We start from the raw sequence: 18,602 nt of genomic DNA, 5'->3' as shown, positions 1-18,602 counted from the left end.
GAATTGGCCATGCTAAATTGCCCGTAGTGTTAGGTGTATTAGTAAGGGTAAATGCAGGGGAATGGGTCTGGGTAGGTTACTCGTTCGTGTGGACTTGTTGGGCCAAATGGCCTGTTTCCACACTGTAGGGAATCTAATCTAATCATGCCTTCTATATAATCATCTAGGAGTGCAGAGTTGTAAAAGTGTAGAAACAATGGTGGCCAATTTGGACACAGAAAGATCCCATAAAGTGATAATAAACCAATCATTTGTTATAGTAATGTTGGTTGAGGGTTCAGGAGAGCTCCCCTGCTCCTTTGTTGCCTACCTATGTGGAAAGAAAGGATCCAGTTCACCTCCAGCAGCACAAGGTGATTTGTCCTCAAGTCCCAGACTGAGAGGGGAGAATGCTATGCATTCTCAGGCTATACATGAGCTATGGTCAACACCAGCAGGCATTAACAACAGAGACTTACTCGTGTAGTGCTGTTTCTGGATTTCAAGTTCACACCAACATATATAAATGACAAACAAAAATGGACCCGACACTAATCCCTATGTAGTAATGCTCGTAACAGGCCTCTAGTCAAATAAAACCCCCTCCACCACCACTCTCTGTCTCCTGCCATTAAAGCCAATCTTATACCCAATTGGCAAGCTCACCCTGAATCCTTTGTGATCAAATTTTAACCAATTAGTGTTTGCAATTTTAGAGAAGATTTGTAGCCTAGGTTTTGGGTTTGCTCGCTGAACTGTTAGATTTGCTCTCAGCTATTTCAAGAGGGCACCATCACTTCCAGTTCTTTTTCTGAGAGGTAGGTAATTGGGGTCCAAATCGATATGTTTGTTAATGGAGTTCTGGGTTGAATGCCAGGTCTCGAGGAATTCCTGTGTGTGCCTTTGTTTAGCCTATCCCAGGATGGATGTATTGTCCCAGTCCGACTGTTGTCCCTCTTCGTTTGTGTGTATGGATATTAGTGATAGTTGGTCATGTCTTTTGGTAGCTAATTGGTGTTCATGTATCCTGGTGGCTAGTTTCCTGCCTGTTTGTCCAACATAATGTTTGCTCTAGTCCTCGAAAGCCTATACAACGTCTGCCGATTCCTGCAAAACAGACTTAAACAAGAAGACACAACATGCCCAGAGACTGTAGCCACCCTGCCATACATTAAAGGCATCTTGGAGGTGACGACCAGACTACTCCAGCCCCTAGGCATCATGATAGCCCACAAACCTACCACCTGACTGAAACAGCTCCTGATCAATTTACCAACCCTGTACCAACAGCCAGCAGAACAAATGTCACATACAAAAATACCCTGCAAGGACTGCAACAAACATTACATTGGACAGACAAGCAGGAAACTAGCCACCATGATACATGAGCACCAACTAACCACCAAAAGACATGACCAACTATCACTAGTATCCATACACACAGATGAAGAGGGACACCAGGTCGACTGGGACAACACATCCATCCTGGGACAGGCTAAACAAAGACATGCACGGGAATTCCTAGACACCTGGCATTCAAACCGGAACTCCATCAATCAACACAATGATTTGGACCCCATTTACCAACCTCTCAGAAAAAGAACCGGAAATGATATCACCCACCACAACAGACCAAGGCACATAAATAGCAAGTTGAACAGAGCACCAGTGCTTCATCGGAGGCTCACTGATGCTATTACCGAGCATGGTGGCAAAACATCTGAGAACAAATCTACCAGCTCAGTGAGTAAACTTACAAACTTTACCAATTACCATGTGGAACCTTGTAAAAGGCTTTACTCAAGTCCATGGTCAAGAGGACTACCTTAAAAGGAGAGACAGAGCAGTGTGAGCCAGGGAATTCCAGAGCTCTGGACCCAGGCAGTTGAATGAATGGCCATCAATGGTGGAATCATTAAACTCAGACAGAGAAGAGTGCAGAGTTATAAATGTTTTGAAGAGCAGTCACTGTCATAGTGCAGGAACTATGGTGGCCATTTTGGACACAGAAAATTCCCATAACATGATAATAAACAGATAATTTGTCTAGCAATCTTGGCTGAGGGGTCCGGAGACCTCCCCCTCTCCTTTGTTGTCTACCTAGGCAGATAGACAGAGCCCAGTTCACCTCCAGCAGCACAAAGTGATTTGTCCTCAAGTCCCTGACTGAGAGGGGAGAATGCTATGCATTCTCAGGCTATACATGAACCATGGCCAACACCAGCAGACATATACAACAGAGACTTACTAATGAAGGGCTGCTTTTGCATTTCAAATTCACACCAACACACTGGCCAATGGGGCCAATTTCCTCACTCTGTACTGTGAAGAAACAGGGTACTGGATCAGTGGTGCTGGAAGAGCACAGCAGTTCAGGGAGCATCCGAGGAGCAGCGAAATCGACGTTTGGGGCAAAAGCCCTTCATCAGGACAGTTTGGCTCCTCTGAAAGTCTGAGAAAACATGTTCAAAGCTAACAGGGACAAGATGGTTGTTGTTGTTGCTTGCAGCTGCTCTCACTGGGAGCTCACACGTATCTGTCTTATACGATCCTCACACTGCAACTCAACTTCAACCACCCACCCATCCAGTTATTCCCACATCTGACCCTCTGCTGTGCTGCCCCTCCACTTTATTCTCCCAAAGAGATCTCTGCAGGTTTTCAACTCTGATAAAACAGCCTGGAATTCCTGAAGTCTTATCGCCTGCATGTTTCTGGAAATTGAGTTCTGAGCATATCCCTTAGTGCTGACTGACACTTAACTCTCGTTCAACAGCAGTCAAACCAGTTGGTTTATTCATTGCTGTTCATGGGTTCTCACTGTTTGCAAATTGGTCACCACATTCATTATAACAGTGACATCAGTTACAAAGTACTTCTTGGTTATAAAGTGGCACCTTAAGGTTCTGAGGAAACCCCACAAAATACCTGGCCAAGCAACTTGAGAGGAGACCATATAATTTGACCAGGAATTCACATTAGATTAAATCTAGGTTCTTTACAGTGATCCAATTAGCAGACAAAGTAACATTCTATGCGTTCTGATAGTATTAAGTTTCAAAGATTGAATTTTGATCGTTAAGACTAACAGTGACCAACCCATTGACTTCTCAGTTCTAGTGTGCTATCTGGGAAAAGTCCTCTCACTTCAGATTTCTGGAAAAGCTTTTTGATTGCTTTGTAAGATTCAAAGTTCCAGATTCTCCTTGACTTCATTTGCTTCTGGTCTTTCACTCGCAGCCTGAGAGAGCATTTTTTGGATTATTGAAATCTGAGGACGAGAGACACAAAAGAGGTTTACCACTTACTGTTAACATGAAGTAACAGAAGTGATTATCCGGTATTACACGGAAACCATGACGCTGTTACCTTGACTTCAGAGTCCTTCAGACAGCATGGAGGGAAGTTTCCCTTTCTGACATCATTCCAAATCTAAATAAACCACAAACAAACACCAAGATTAGCAACTCCCCCGCTGGCTGTAACTGTGTTTTCCTTAATTAGCTCAACAGGAAGGCCAGCAAGTAACTGGGTCTTTAATGTGTGATCTGTAAAGGGATTCATCAGAGGCCAGTACTTCCAAGTCTTTTCTAAAATACACACGTCTATGTATTCAGTCCAGGTCTGAACCACATTCCTACCCCAAGGAGCCGATCAAAGCCAATCTTACTGTTACTTTGCAAAAGACCAAAGATTGGATCTAGACCCAAGGATTCGACACAGTTAGAAGGGCAATGTTGCTAGGAACATACTTACAGGTCATTTCTCAGTTATATGTGTCTTCATCCAAGGGTTTACATTTTGGGGCAACATGATCTCCATTAATGCTGACTGCTTGGCAGCTGTTTAATGCTCCATGGAGCGTCAATTAGCTAGATAGAGTTGTCTTTCACTTCGAAGAAAGCCCTGTCTGGGATTGGCTGACAACTCCACTGTGCCAGCAGGGCTCTTGGAAGCAGTGAGGGGCACCTACTGCTGCAGGGTCAGGCGGTGCCATCTGTCTGAGGAACCACAGAGAGCCCCCAGACCAGCTAGGGCACCCACCTACAACAGGGAGGTCCTGGTGGAGAGGGAATGAGTGTTATTGGTGGGTAGGTGGGGCTGGGTGTGAACACCCACTGGAGGGAGCAGACCCATAAGGCCATGATTGGGAAGGAGAACCTGAAAGGGGGAAGGAGGAGGAGGAGGAACCCTACTCCCTTTTCTGCCCTTCAGAGCCCTCCCGCTCCCCATTTACCCTGAGCTAACCCTACAGACCACAGTACTGAGACCTAGCAGGAAACAGTCCTGAAGTGGCCATCAATTGAGGTAACAATGCTCCAGGAACCTGTGAAACTGTGGACAGGTGAATAGGAAGGTGATGGAGTGCCCTCCCTGGGCACTCTGCAGCTACCCCCTGTCTGCAAACCTGTCGGTCAGGGTTTGTACACTTTGCTCTGGGTTTTAGGACAATGAAAGCAAGCTGCACAATGATAGTGTTGTTCAGAAGGCTATTTCATATGTCACCTGGCTTTTCAAGTTAATGCAGACGGTCAGGATTCAAGCTGGCCATCAGCACGGTGTGTGCACTCTTCTGGCCCAGATGCTTCCTTCCAGGCCAATGAAAATTCCCAGCTCTCCCCCGCACCCCCGTACTGCCGGCTGGTTATTTTAAGTGATCGAGATACCTTGCTTTTTTCCATTGTGGTCCCATGGCACATGAACAGAAGCTCAAAGAATATCAGCCCCAGTGCATAGATGTCGACTTTGTGATTATAGTCCTCGCCTGAAAACTGCATCGAGAGAAGGAAAACAAAGTGGAAATTTCAGCTGAGGACAGCTCTGGAATTTCCTGACAAAGAGTCTCTGCCCATCACCAAGTTACTCATTCAAATAGCTCCCAGTTGAGGCACAGTGTCATACTCCCACACAGTGCTCTGGCCCATTAGGAGTTATATTACATGCTGTTTACAGGAGAACAGGAGAAATAGGAAGAGGTGGAGATTGTGTGGGCCTGTTCAGCCTTCTCCATCATTTAATGAGATGGTGTCTGAATTCAAGTTATATATTAAGGATAAACAGGCAACGAGGGAGAGAATTGTACCCCTTAAAGATCAGCAAGGCTGCCTATATGTGGAATCGCAGGAGACAGGGGAGATACCAAACAAATATTTTGCTTCTGTGGAGAAGGAAATGAATAGTGCCATCTTGAAAAATGTCCATAATACAGAGGAGAAAGTTCTGGGTGTCTTAAAATGCATAAAAGTAGGCAAATCCCTAGACATTGATCAGGTGTACACTAGAGTTATATGGGAAGCTTGAGGAGTTATTGCTGGGCCCCTTGCTGAGATATTTGTATCATTGATAGCCATTGGTGAGTTGCTGGCAGTCTGGAGGTTGACTAATGCGATGCCACTATTTAGGCAAGGTGGTAAGGAAAAGCCAAAGAACTATAGACCAGTGAGCCTGACCTCGGTGGTGGGAAAGTTGTTGGAAGGATTCCTGAGGGACAGGATATACATGTATTTGGAAAGCCAAGGGCTGATTCAGGATAGTCAACATGGCTTTGTGCGTGGGAAATCATGTCTTACGAATTTGATTAAGTTTTTTGAAGAAGTAATGAGGAGGATTGAGAGGGCAGAGTGAGGGACATGATCAAAATGGACTTCAGTAAGATGTTCAACCAGGTTCCTCATGGGAGACTGGTTACCAAGGTTAGATCACATGGAATACAGGGAGAACTACCCATTTGGATACAGAACTAAGATACAAAGGTAGAAGACAGACGGTGGTGGTGGAGGGTTGTGTTTTTGGACTGGATGCCTGTGACCAGTGAAGTGTCACAAGAATCAGTGCTGGGTACACTGCTTTTTAACATTTATATAAATGATTTGGATGTGAACATAGGAGATAACACCAAAATTGGAGGTGTAGTGGACAGTGAAGGGGGTTACCTTAGAATATAATAGGATCTTGATCAGATGGGCCAATGGGCTGAGAAGTGGCAGATGGAGTTTAATTTAGTTAAATGTTTGGTGCTGCATTTTGGAAAGGCAGGACTTATACACTTAATGGTAAGGTCCTGGGGAGTGTTGCTGAACAAAGAGACCTTGAAGTGCAGGTTCATAGCCCCTTGAAAGTCACAAGTAGATAGGATAGTGAAGAAGGCGTTTGGTTTGCTTTCCTTTATTGGTCAGAGTATTGAGCCCAGGAGCTGGGAGGTCATGTTGCGGCTGTACAGGACATTGGTTAGGCCACTTTTGGAATGCCTCATCCAATTCTGGTCTCCCTGCTATAGGAAGGATGTTTAAAAATTGAAACGATTCAGAAAAGATTGACACAGATGTGGCCAGGGTTGGGGTTTTGAGCTACAGGGAGAGGTTGAACAGACTGAGGCTGAGGCTATTTTCCTGGAGCACTGGAGGCTGAGAGGTGACCTTACAGAGATTTACAAAATCATGAGGGCCTTGGATAGGGTAAATAGACAAAGGTCTTTTCCCTGGGGTCAGGGGGTCCAGAATTTGAGGGCATAGGTTTCAAGCGAGAGGGAAAAGATTTAAAAAGGAACTAAAGGGCAACCTTTTCACGCAGAGGGTGGTGCTTGTATGGAATGAGCTGCCAGAGGATGTGGTGGAGGCTGGTACAATTGCACCATTTAAGAGGCATTTGGATGGGTATGTAAGTAGGAAGGGGTTAGAGGGATATGGGCCAAGTGCTGGCAAATGGGACTAGATGAGGTTAGGATAACTGATCGGCATGGACAAGTTGGACTGAAGGATCTGTTTCCTTGCTGTTTATCTCTATGACTCTATAATTCAACTCCCTCTCCCACCTATTCAACATATCTCTTGATTCCTGAGAAACAAAAATTCTGTCTAATTTAGTGTTAAATATATTCAACAATCGGGTATTCCCAGTCTGCTGAGGAGGAGAATTCCATGGATTCGCAACTCTAAGTGATTTGAATCTGAATTTCCACTCATTTCAGTTCGAAGTGACTGACTCCTTATCTTAAGACAGTACGTCCCCGTTTTCTGACCAGTGAAAATGATCAATATCTTCCCTGACAAGCCCTGTCAAAGTCTCGTATGTGTCAATGAAACTGCTTCTGATCCCTCGAACCTCCAAAGGAAATAGACCAAATTTACTCAGCCCTCTCATCAGAAACAAGCCCCTCATCTGAACGACCAATTTAGTGAATCCTTGGCGTGCTATCTCCAATGTGACTATATCCTTCTGTGAATGTGGAGATGAAAACTACCCACTGCATTCAAGATGTGGCCTTTACCAAAACACAATACAATTGTAGCAAGACTTTTTTAAAAAATTCACATACACCAATCCCGTTGCACCAAAGGCCAATATGCATTTCTTTTCCTAATTGATGCTGCACAGATATACTAACTTTGTACATTTCCTGTATGAGAACTCCCAAATTCTCCTGAACACTTTAAAATTTCACATCTTTTGAATCATTTTTAGTGAATAACCTGACACTTCCTTATATTGTATTCAATGTGCCATCTTGTTGCCCACTCAACTTTAACTTTAAAATCTTTGTAGCCTCTCTGTATCCTCTCATAGCTGACCTTCCACCTAGCTTTGTATCCACAGCAAATTTAGACAATTTACTCTTCCTCTGGCCATAAATAAAGGCTGTAAGTAGCTGAGGTCCAAGTACTCAACCATGTGGCACTGCACTAATCACAGCTTGCCAACTTGTAAAGGTCTTATTTATTCCTACATCCGACTTGTATCCATTAACCAATCTTTTATCCATTAGGATTTTCCTTTAGGACAACCATGTTTATTTGTTGTAATCACACTATACTCCTCGTGTATTGGTTAAGACTTCCTTCATAATAGATTCAGCATTTACTCAAAAAGTGACATTAGGTTAGCCGGCCTGTAAATCACAGCTTTCTCTTCTTTCTTAAAAACTGATGTAACATTTTCTAACTTCCAGTTTGATGGGACAGCTCCCAAATCCTGATAACTCACTAAAATACTCACTAAATGTGCGATCTGCTGCCTTGTAAAATCACACCTCACCTATTCTGGCAGAATGTCAGTGTGATATTACAGGGGACAGAGGTAACCCAGCACTGGCAGTCAGGCCCGCTGGTCACATTCCCTTTTTGATGGCTGTCTCCTTTGGCGGCAAGTTCCACTTTCCAACTACGTTCTGAATTCTCTCCTTATTTCCTGGAGATATTGCGCACCTAGGTCCCTACCTTTAGATTCTTACAAATGGAAGTATTCTGTCCCCATCCACACTGCCATCACATTCATATTTTAAAGTCTTAATAAGATTTTTTTTTAAAAGAAGTGCACAATTGGGGCCATTCAGCCCTTTGTGTCTGATCTACCTTTCTCAAACAACATGGCTGTTCAGAATGTGGCCTCAGATCCACTTTCTTTCCTATCTGCCCCCTACTGTCCCATTAAGCCTTGGCTCCCCCATAATCAATCATCTTTGACTCAGCTTCACTGATCCTGAGAGAGGAACGTCCTAAACACTAATAATCTCCTGAGAGAATAAGTATTGCAGTGCTAAAGGAGAAACTCCCAACCAGTTTATTTTTCACAATAGCTATAATCTTTTTAGTTCTCATCTGTTTTATAAATCATTGCTTTCACTCCAGCCTTTCCTTGACTAATCTCAAGTGTGGTTAGAGCTGTGCACAGAGATATTGGTGCCTGAACGGAGCAGCTCCAATAACATTCAAGAAATTTAACACCATCCTGGATAAAGCAGCTCACCACCTTTAACATTCAGTCCAGTCAGTGTGGATTGTTACAGGATGCATAGCAGAGATTCACCCAGATTCCTTAGACAGCACCTTTCAAACCCACAACCACTTCCAGCTAGAAGGACAAGCGCAGCAGATATGTGGGAATACCACCACCACTTACCATCCTGGCTTGGAAATATATCGGTGTTGCTAGGTCAAAATCCTGAAATTCCCTTCCTAAGGGGATTGTGGATATACCTACAACACATGGACTGCTGCTGATCAAGAAGGCACTCACTACCAACACTTTAGAGCAACCGGGAATAGACAATAAATGCTGGCCCAGCTCGGGGCACCCATATCCCAAAAACAAATAAAATTATATTCAACAGTAACTTTACAAAAGGAATTTGGCTAGTTGGGCAAAACAGAGAATTTTGCAGGGCTATGATGAAACAGCAATGACTAAGACTAACTGGGGTAGCTCTATCTAAGACCTGGCACAGGCACCATGGCCCAAACAGTCTCCCTTTGTACTGTTGTCACTTTATGCTTCCCTTTTACAAAAACTCTGTGATGGTAAGAGGCTCAGCCTGTTTTCCTTACCTGTTCTGGACTCATGTATAAAGGTGTCCCAACGTGTCTGGTCAGTGCTTCCTGCTCATTCATCGTTGTAACAAGACCAAAGTCACCGATCTTTATGATCTCTCCTTTCAGGAAGATATTTGCTGGCTTTTTTCACCAAGATAAATTTAAAATAGAAATTTCAGTCCATTTAATGCATTGTAAAACATTACTTTCTAAAGACAAATAGAAAAATTCAGTCAATCATATGGCTGTGATTTCACCCATCACTTCAGAATAGCCCAGCTCTCCAGCTGGGGTTATATCCACTAAATCTGGGCTCCTACCAGAGGAGACACATTAAACAGACAGTAAGTATCAACTCTTTTAAGCATTTTAAGTACTCCAATTAGATCATTGCTCACTCTTCTATCTTTGAGGGAATAGTTAAATCTATGTATCCTGTCCTCAGAATTTAACCTTGTTCATCCTTGAGACAGTTTTGGTGAATGGATCCTCCCTTAGTTTTGCTGTGCAGAATCTAACACAATATTCATTTATTAACAATCAGGAAACCCCTGTGTTTATAAAAGTTACTGCTGAAAGGCAATACCTGAAGGCTAGGTATGAGCAGGAGCAAGGGAAGGACAGGAAAGGGAGGAGGCACGGAAAAAAGGAATGAAAATAAGAAAGTGTAAGAAAAATGTCTGTGCATTTCTAAAGCTTCTGCAATCTCAGGGCTTCTTAAAGAACCTTACATCCCAAGAAGTTCAGTCACCCTTGGAATGTAAGAAGTGTGGCAGCTAATGTGTGTACAGCAAGCTCCCATGAACAGCAATGTGTTGACCAGGCAATCTGTTTTAGTTGGGTTAGAATTTGCTTAAACTAATTGAAAAGGGAAACTGAGAAAATGAAACTGACCCTCCCAGAAATCAGAACTGTGGTCGTGCCTTGGAAACCAAAATCTCTGGGGAGACTGAAACTGGTTGAGGCCAAATAAAGGGATGCAGAGTCATCCAACCTTAATTGTAGGTGCAGACAGATCCAATGATTACATACAAACAATGGAAGAAGGCAGAGGCTGTTTTATTAGGGTATCAGGGTCTGAAAGGGTTAATGCTGAGGTTTGATTTAAGCACATGTTGATGTCAAATGAACTCAAGTGGGAAAACAACATTGAATTTCACAGGAATAACAGCAAATATTGATCTCTTTCTCATTGTCCCAGTCACTATATTTATAATACTAATGTAACTTGTATCTAACTGCTATCATGGAGTGAACTACTACTTGTTAAAACAAAGTTAATTCCATAGGCATGAGGACGGATCGGACCCTAGTGGACTGAGTGGGAAGATGAGAAGGTAGAACAGTTGATGACCAGTGTCATTAAGGAGATACACAATTGTTCCCAACTAAAATATGTTCCAGAAAGAAAGACTGTAAGACACGAAAAACAAAATACAAGGCTAAGCAAGGGAGTTAATGATAACATAAGGACAAAACTAAGGTATACCATATTGCAAAGGCCAGTGGCAGTTTGGAAGATTGGAAGAGTTAATCATAAAAGTTATAAAAAGAACAAAGGTAAATTATGAAAGAAAACCGGTGCAAAACACAAAAATGGACACCAAAAGCTTCTATAAGTAAATAAAAGGAAGAGAGTAGCTCAAGTAAATGTTGGTTTCTTGGAGGATGAGTCTGGGGAGTTAATAGTGCAGAACTAGTACCAGCCTCATAGTAAGAGTTAATGCAGGGGTTATGGAAAGAGAGGAACTTAGAACAATCATTGTCACTCAGGAAGAATACTGAGCAAACTATTGGGATTGGCGGTAAACAGATCCCCAGGGCCTGATAGCCTACATCCTATAGTATGGAAGCAGGCCCTTCAGCCCATCAAGTCCACACTGACTCTCTGAACAGTAACCCACCCAGACCCATCCCCTTACCCTATGTTTAGCCCTGACTAATGCATCTAATACTATGGGAAATTTAGCATGGCCAAGTCACTGACCTGCAAGTCTTTGGACTGTGGGAGGAAACTGGAGCACCCAGAGGAAACCCACGCAGACACGGGGAGAATGTGCAAACTACACTGTCAAGGCTGGAATCAAGCCTGGTCCCTGGCACTGTGAGGTAGCAGTGCTAACCACTGAGTCACCGTGTCACCCCAAAATCGCACACAGCAATTATTTGGAATTATATTCCCTTTCACCACAACAGCAGACATACGCTAGATTAGGTTCCCTACAGTGCAGAAACAGGCCATTCAGCCCAACAAGTCCACACTGACCCACACCCATTCCCTTACATTTACTCCTGACTAATGCACCCAACACTTTGGGTAATTCAGCACAGTCAGTTCACCTGACCTGCACATTCACCTGATGAAGGAGCTGCGCTCCAAAAGCTAGTGCTTCTGAATAAACCTGTTGGACTATAACCTGGTCTTGTGTGATTTTTAACATAGATCAGTCAGTTTAACACGTCATTTGGGAAATTGTTAGAATCCATCATCAAGGAAGTAAAAACGAAAGTCAAAATAAAACTGCATTGACTGATGGATTGCAGGAACATTTGACTCATTTGCAGAAGTTTTTTTTTGAAGGGGTGACAGGCAATGTGATCATGGGGAATCCTTCAGATGTGGTATATGTGGACCTTCTAGAAGGCATTTGACAAGGCGCAGCACAAATGGCTAATCCACCAGCTAAAGTCCCATGGGCTTGGGGGTAATTTATTAGCTTGGCTAGAGAATTGGCTAACCGACAGAAGGCAGGGAATCAGAATAAATGGGTCTTTTTCTACTTAGCAGGATGTAACGAGTGGGGTGCCACACATTTCTGTCTTTGAGGTCCAATCTATATTAATAACTTGGAGGCAGGAGAGAAAGAACTATAGCCAAATTTGCAGATGAAGGAGAGATGAGGTCCTGGAAACAGAGTTCAGGGAGTTTGGTAGGATGTTAAAAAGCAGGACCTCTAGCATTTTAATCTCAGGATTACTTCCTGTGCCACATGCCAGTGAGGCTAGGAATAGAAAGATAGCACAGTTAAATATGTGGCTACTCGGCAGGTATAGGAGGATCATTGGGATGAATTCTGGGATAGCTGGGCCAATACAAGGAGGACAGATTGCCTCTAAACCGGACGGGCATCGATATCCTGGCAGGGAGGTTTCTCACTTTCCATAGATTCCTTACAGTGTGGAAGCAAGCCATTCAGCCCATGGAGTCAAAACCAACCCTCTGAACAGCATCCCGCCCAGACCCAGCCTCTACCCCTATATCCCTGCATCCCTCATGGCTAACTCACCTAGCCTACACACTTTGAACAATTCAGCATGGCCAATGGACCTGACCTGCACATCTTTTGGACTGTGGGAGGAAACCAGAGCACCCGGAGGAAACCCATGCAGACACGGGGAGAATGTGCAAACTCCACACAGACAGACAGTTAGCTGACACTGGAATCAAACCGGGGTCTCTGGAGCCGTGAGGCAGCAGCGCTAACCACTGAGGCACTGTCTTCGTATCGCTCAGGAAAGTTTCAACTAATGTGGAAGTGGGATGGTAACCAGAACAATATGTCAGCGAGTAAAAGACTGAGCAGAGTCAGAGACTTAACGCCATTAAGACTGAGAGGCAGAAACAACAGCTAGGTTTTAGAGGCATCTTGACAGATCTTTGAATCGTCAGGGAATAGAGAGAGAGAGACAGACTGCGTAGACCCAGAAGGTTCTTAGTTAAGAAAAATGTCATGTTTTGGTACAATCTTGATGGGCTGAAAGGCCTGTTCCTGGGCTGTACTGTTATTTATTCTAACCTTCAGGTCCCGGTGAATCATTTTGTTCTGATGAATGTAAATAACTCCTTCCAATAGTTGATGAATAATGTTCATAATAACTCCATTCTGAGTGGATTCATTGTTTTGACGTTCCAGCATCCATTCTTTCAAGTTCTTCTCGTACAACTCCATTTGAATAAAGAGGGATTCCTTGAACTGGCGGCCTTTCCGGCAGCTTAATTTAAAAAAGCAAACGTACGATTTATTGAAACAGACGTTTAAAAATATGACCAATAAAAAATTGTTTAAACTTTCCAAAGCCGGTGAATTTCTTGTTTCGAGGTGAAGTTTGAACAACATTTTCCAGTTATCCAGCAATGTAGCAGAACACAGGAGCAATTATCTAAGAACATCCACAATCAAGTCACAAAAGACAGATATTAGAAACGTAACAGGTTCGTTTTAAAGTCATCTTAAAGGAGCAGAGAGACAGGCAGAGACTAAGAGGTTTATGAAGAGAATTCAAGAGGGTAAGGCAACTGAGAGCATGGTTGGCAAATGGAGAGGTGCAGCATGTGTGGATGAACAAGGAACTTTGGAGGAAAATACCTGTGTCACAGGCAAATAGCAACACCTGTAAAATAAAACAAGAAATGTGGATGCTGGAAATCAGAAACGAAAGCAGAAACTGCTGGCAAAACACAGCAGGGCTGGTAGCATCTATAGGGATTAATCAGGGATAACATTCCAAGTCCAGTGACTGTAATATCTCGAATGTTTTGAAGAAGGTGAAACATTAACTTGGTTTTCTCCCGACAGATGCTTTCAGACTTCTATGTTTTGCCAGCATTTGCTCCCTTTCGAATGTGATGACTTTGCTGGCAGGTAGAAAACAGTGGGGGAAGGATGATTGGAGGGTGATATTGTGCAGGAATCGGGTGAAATTTCTTCAGATCAACTGTTGCAACTTTGGGGGCAGTGTCACCGAAACTCCAACAATATATCAGCGTTCACATTTCAACCATTCTTCCAGCGGAGATTCCATTGGAAAGAATTTGGGGAGGTAAGCGGGATGAAACATCTATTTATTTTTCAGGAGGATCTGAAGTTTTATCACAAGGAGGACCTCTATTTTATGTAGCTACGTTTTGGTTTTCAGGAGCTCCTTTCTCAGTTGTGCTAAGTTATTTAAGTGGAGCAGTCACATAGGAGCCAAACCTTCTATGTTTGTGCTGACGTCGGGGCTATTTACCCTCTTCCTACCCTCCTCCCACCGTGTGGCAGCTTTCTGTACTCCCTCTCAGTCACTGTGAACAGGACGGAGACAGGGAGCGGACTGAGACAGAGACCCGGAGCAGAGTGAGACAGAGACCCGGAGCAGAGTGAGACAGAGACCCGGAGCAGAGTGAGACGGAGACCCGGAGCAGAGTGAGACAGAGACCGGGAGCAGAGTGAGACAGAGACCGGGAGCAGAGTGAGACAGAGACGGAGACCGGGAGCAGAGTGAGACAGAGACAGGGAGCGGAGTGAGACGGAGACCGGGAGAGGAGTGAGACAGAGACCCGGAGCGGAGTGAGACAGAGACCCGGAGCGGAGTGAGACAGACACCGGGAGCGGAGTGAGACAGACACCGGGAGCGGAGTGAGACAGACACCGGGAGCGGAGTGAGACAGAGACAGAGACCGGATGCGGAGTGAGACAGAGACCGGGAGAGGAGTGAGACAGAGACCCGGAGCGGAGTGAGACGGAGACCGGGAGCGGAGTGAGACAGAGACCGGATGCGGAGTGAGACGGAGACCGGGAGCGGAGTGAGACAGAGACAGAGACCGGATGCGGAGTGAGACAGAGACCGGATGCGGAGTGAGACGGAGACCGGATGCGGAGTGAGACGGAGACCGGATGCGGAGTGAGACAGACACCGGGAGCGGAGTGAGACAGAGACCGGATGCGGAGTGAGACAGACACCGGGAGCGGAGTGAGACAGACACCGGGAGCGGAGTGAGACAGAGACCCGGAGCGGAGTGAGACAGAGACCGGGAGAGGAGTGAGACGGAGACCGGGAGAGGAGTGAGACGGAGACCGGGAGAGGAGTGAGACGGAGACCGGGAGCGGAGTGAGACAGAGACCGGGAGCGGAGTGAGACAGAGACCGGGAGCGGAGTGAGACAGAGACCGGGAGAGGAGTGAGACGGAGACCGGGAGAGGAGTGAGACGGAGACCGGGAGAGGAGTGAGACGGAGACCGGGAGCGGAGTGAGACGGAGACCGGGAGCGGAGTGAGACGGAGACCGGGAGCGGAGTGAGACAGAGACCCGGAGCGGAGTGAGACAGAGACCGGGAGCAGAGTGAGACAGAGACCGGGAGAGGAGTGAGACGGAGACCGGGAGAGGAGTGAGACAGAGACCCGGAGCGGAGTGAGACGGAGAGCAGGAGCGGAGTGAGACGGAGACCGGGAGCGGAGTGAGACAGAGACCGGGAGAGGAGTGAGACGGAGACCCGGAGCGGAGTGAGACGGAGACAGGGAGCGGAGTGAGACGGAGAGCAGGATGGCGTCTCGGACCGGAGCGGGATGACTATATAAAGCATGAACACTGTTTGTATAATTATACTGCTCATCATAAATGATCTTAAGAAATCCGTAGCCTAACATTGGTCTGAATTGTAAATCAAAACACATAATGGCATGAAAAGAAATTCATTTCCTCAGCGTAACATTAATGTAATATCTTGACTCACAAATGTTGATCTGTTATCTGTGAAACACTAGGGTTGACTTTTACACAACACTGACATTTACTCCAGTATATACGGTAATTAGGGTCATGAGTGCAGCTTGAATGATAAGTCCCATTTGTTAGATTTCTTGTTCAAAGCTGAAAACCGTGTGGCAATGTCCCTGAGTTCCCTCTGACAGCACGGCACTCCCTCAATGCTGACTCTCTGACAGCACGGCACTCCCTCAATGCTGACTCTCTGACAGTGAGGCACTCCCTCAATGCTGACTCTCTGACAGCACGGCACTCCCTCAATGCTGACTCTCTGACAGTGAGGCACTCCCTCAGTACTGTATACCAAAATTGGAGGACGGTGAGGAAGGTTACCTCGGATTACAACAGGATCTGAACCAGATGGGCCAATGGGCCGAGCGGTGGCAGATGGAGTTTAATTTAGATAAATGCGAGGTGCTGCAGTTTGGAAAGGCAAATCAGAGCAGGACTTATACACTTAATGGTCAGGTCCTAGGGAGTGTTGCTGAACAAAGAGACCTTGGAGTGCAGGTTCATAGCGCCTCAGGTAAATAGGATAGTGAAGAAGGCATTTGATATGGTGTACCTTTAATGGTCAGAGCATTGAAATAGGAACTGAGAGGTCATGTGTGACTATACAGGATATTGGTTAGGCCACTTCTGGAATACTGCGTGCAATTCTGGTCTCCCCTGCTATAGGAAAGCTGTTGTGGAACTTAAAAGGATTCAGAAAAGATTTATAAGGATGTTGCCAGGATTGGAGGATTTGAGCTACAGGGAGAGGCTGAATAGGCTGAAGCCATTTTCCCTGGAGCACTAGATGCTGAGGGGTGACCTTATAGAAGTTTACAAAATCATGAGGGGTATGGAAAGGGTAAATATACAAGGTCTTTTCCCCAGGTGGTGGAGTTCAAAATTAAGGGCATAGGTTTAAGGTGAGAGCGGAAAGATTTAAAAAGGATCTAAGGGGCAACCTTTTCATGCAGTGGGTGGTGTGTGTATGGAATGAGCTGCCAGAGGAAGTGGTGGAGGCTGATACAATTACAACATTTAAAATGCATCTAGATGGGTATAGGAATAGGAGGGGTTTAGAGGGGTGTGGGCCAAATGCCAGCAAATAGAAATAGATTAATTAAGGATATCTGGTTGGCATGGACGAGTTGGACCGAAGGGTCTGTTCCCCGTGCTGGACATTTCCCTGACACTATGCATTTCCAACAGTGCGGCACTCCCTCAGTACTGACCCTCCGACAGTGCGGCACTCCCTCAGTACTGACCCTCCGACAGTGCGGCACTCCCTCAGTACTGACCCTCCGACAGTGCGGCACTCCTTCACTACTGAGCCTCCGACAGTGCGGCACTCCCTCAGTACTGACCCTCCGACAGTGCGGCACTCCCTCAGTACTGACCCTCTGACAGTGCGGCACTCCCTCAGTACTAACCCTCTGACAGTGCGGCACTCCCTCAGTACTAACCCTCTGACAGTGCCGCACTCCCTCAGTATTAACCCTCTGACAGTGCAGCACTCCCTCAGTATTAACCCTCTGACAGTGCAGCACTCCCTCAGTATTAACCCTCTGACAGTGCGGCACTCCCTCAGTACTAACCCTCTGACAGTGCGGCACTCCCTCAGTACTAACCCTCTGACAGTGCGGCACTCCCTCAGTATTAACCCTCTGACAGTGCGGCACTCCCTCAGTATTAACCCTCTGACAGTGCAGCACTCCCTCAGTATTAACCCTCTGACAGTGCGGCACTCCCTCAGTATTAACCCTCTGACAGTGCGGCACTCCCTCAGTATTAACCCTCTGACAGTGCGGCACTCCCTCAGTATTAACCCTCTGACAGTGCAGCACTTTGTCCTTACCGACTCTCCCTAATAGTGCAGCATTACCTCAGTCCGGACAGTACAACGCTGCCTCACACTGCACTCGACAATGAACTAAAGTATTGTGCTTAGGTCACTGATGTCTGATTTAAGCAAGAACTCACATTTATGATTGCTACACACATTGCTCCTTGTCAGAAGGTTAGAAATGTTTCTGACAGTACTAGCCGATCTTATCAATGTCTTCAGTTACCTTTTCCCAATCCAGGAGGTGTGGTATCGAACTATATTTCGATGTTCTGTCTTCGCCAAGGACTCAGCTTCACGTTTTGTTTTCCTAATTTGATTAAAAGGAAATTAACATATAAGAATCATAAAATCACGAGAAAGCAGGCCATTCAGCCCATCAGGTCAATGTCAGGTCTCATATGAACCACCAGTTTGAGCCCATCAGACTATTCTGAAAATGGCTGTTGGATTCTCGTTGAGAAGTATTGATGCATTCTGCTTCTACAATGGTGTGGCGAAGTATTCCCCCCATCCCCATCTGCATACAGACATCTTTCTCAGCTTCGTGAGTTGTGTGTGTTCGCTGACAGAGATTCTCAGTGCTCTGTCACTCAGCAGGGGTAACATTCCTCATCACTGTACCCGCCATCGTAGCAAAGATCCGAGTCAGGTTCCGAACCTTCCCTGTGATGCTGAACAAGGCCTGCAACTTTGTGAAAGAAGTCCAAGCAATGACACGGTGGTTCAAACTTCTGTGTGACAGATCATAAATTTAGTTGTGAAATGTCAATTGTCCTTTTCAAGGAGAGCAAACTAATCATGCTTAAGCACACACCCGCCCCTGCCCTAGCCTGGCCAATTCTGAAAAGATATCTCAGTAAGCCTATTGGAACCGTACAACACGTGAGGCCACACAGCCCACTATACCTGTGTCAGCTCCCTGAAAGAACTATCCAATTAGCTCCACTCATCTGATCC

At 45.4% G+C, this 18,602-nt stretch overlaps 1 protein-coding gene across 1 annotated transcript in view; it reads right to left on the bottom strand.

Annotated features, from left to right (window-relative positions):
* Positions 1-1,033: 1,033 nt before the first annotated feature.
* The window catches only part of eif2ak2 (eukaryotic translation initiation factor 2-alpha kinase 2), a 61,464-nt gene continuing 43,895 nt past the window's right edge, over positions 1,034-18,602 (bottom strand). The window contains exons 16-21 of the mRNA XM_060821471.1: positions 17,869-17,952; positions 13,082-13,277; positions 9,300-9,425; positions 4,647-4,751; positions 3,349-3,411; positions 1,034-3,250 (exon numbers count right to left, since the gene is read on the bottom strand). Coding sequence (XP_060677454.1) covers positions 3,167-3,250; positions 3,349-3,411; positions 4,647-4,751; positions 9,300-9,425; positions 13,082-13,277; positions 17,869-17,952 — 658 coding nt within the window. The 3' untranslated portion in view covers positions 1,034-3,166. The remainder of the gene's footprint in view (positions 3,251-3,348; positions 3,412-4,646; positions 4,752-9,299; positions 9,426-13,081; positions 13,278-17,868; positions 17,953-18,602) is intronic.

Source organism: Hemiscyllium ocellatum, chromosome 3 (assembly GCF_020745735.1).
Source record: "Hemiscyllium ocellatum isolate sHemOce1 chromosome 3, sHemOce1.pat.X.cur, whole genome shotgun sequence".
Classification (NCBI taxonomy): domain Eukaryota; kingdom Metazoa; phylum Chordata; class Chondrichthyes; order Orectolobiformes; family Hemiscylliidae; genus Hemiscyllium; species Hemiscyllium ocellatum.
Note: the sequence above shows the minus strand (reverse complement) of the source record. Positions and strands in the feature narration are given on the sequence as shown.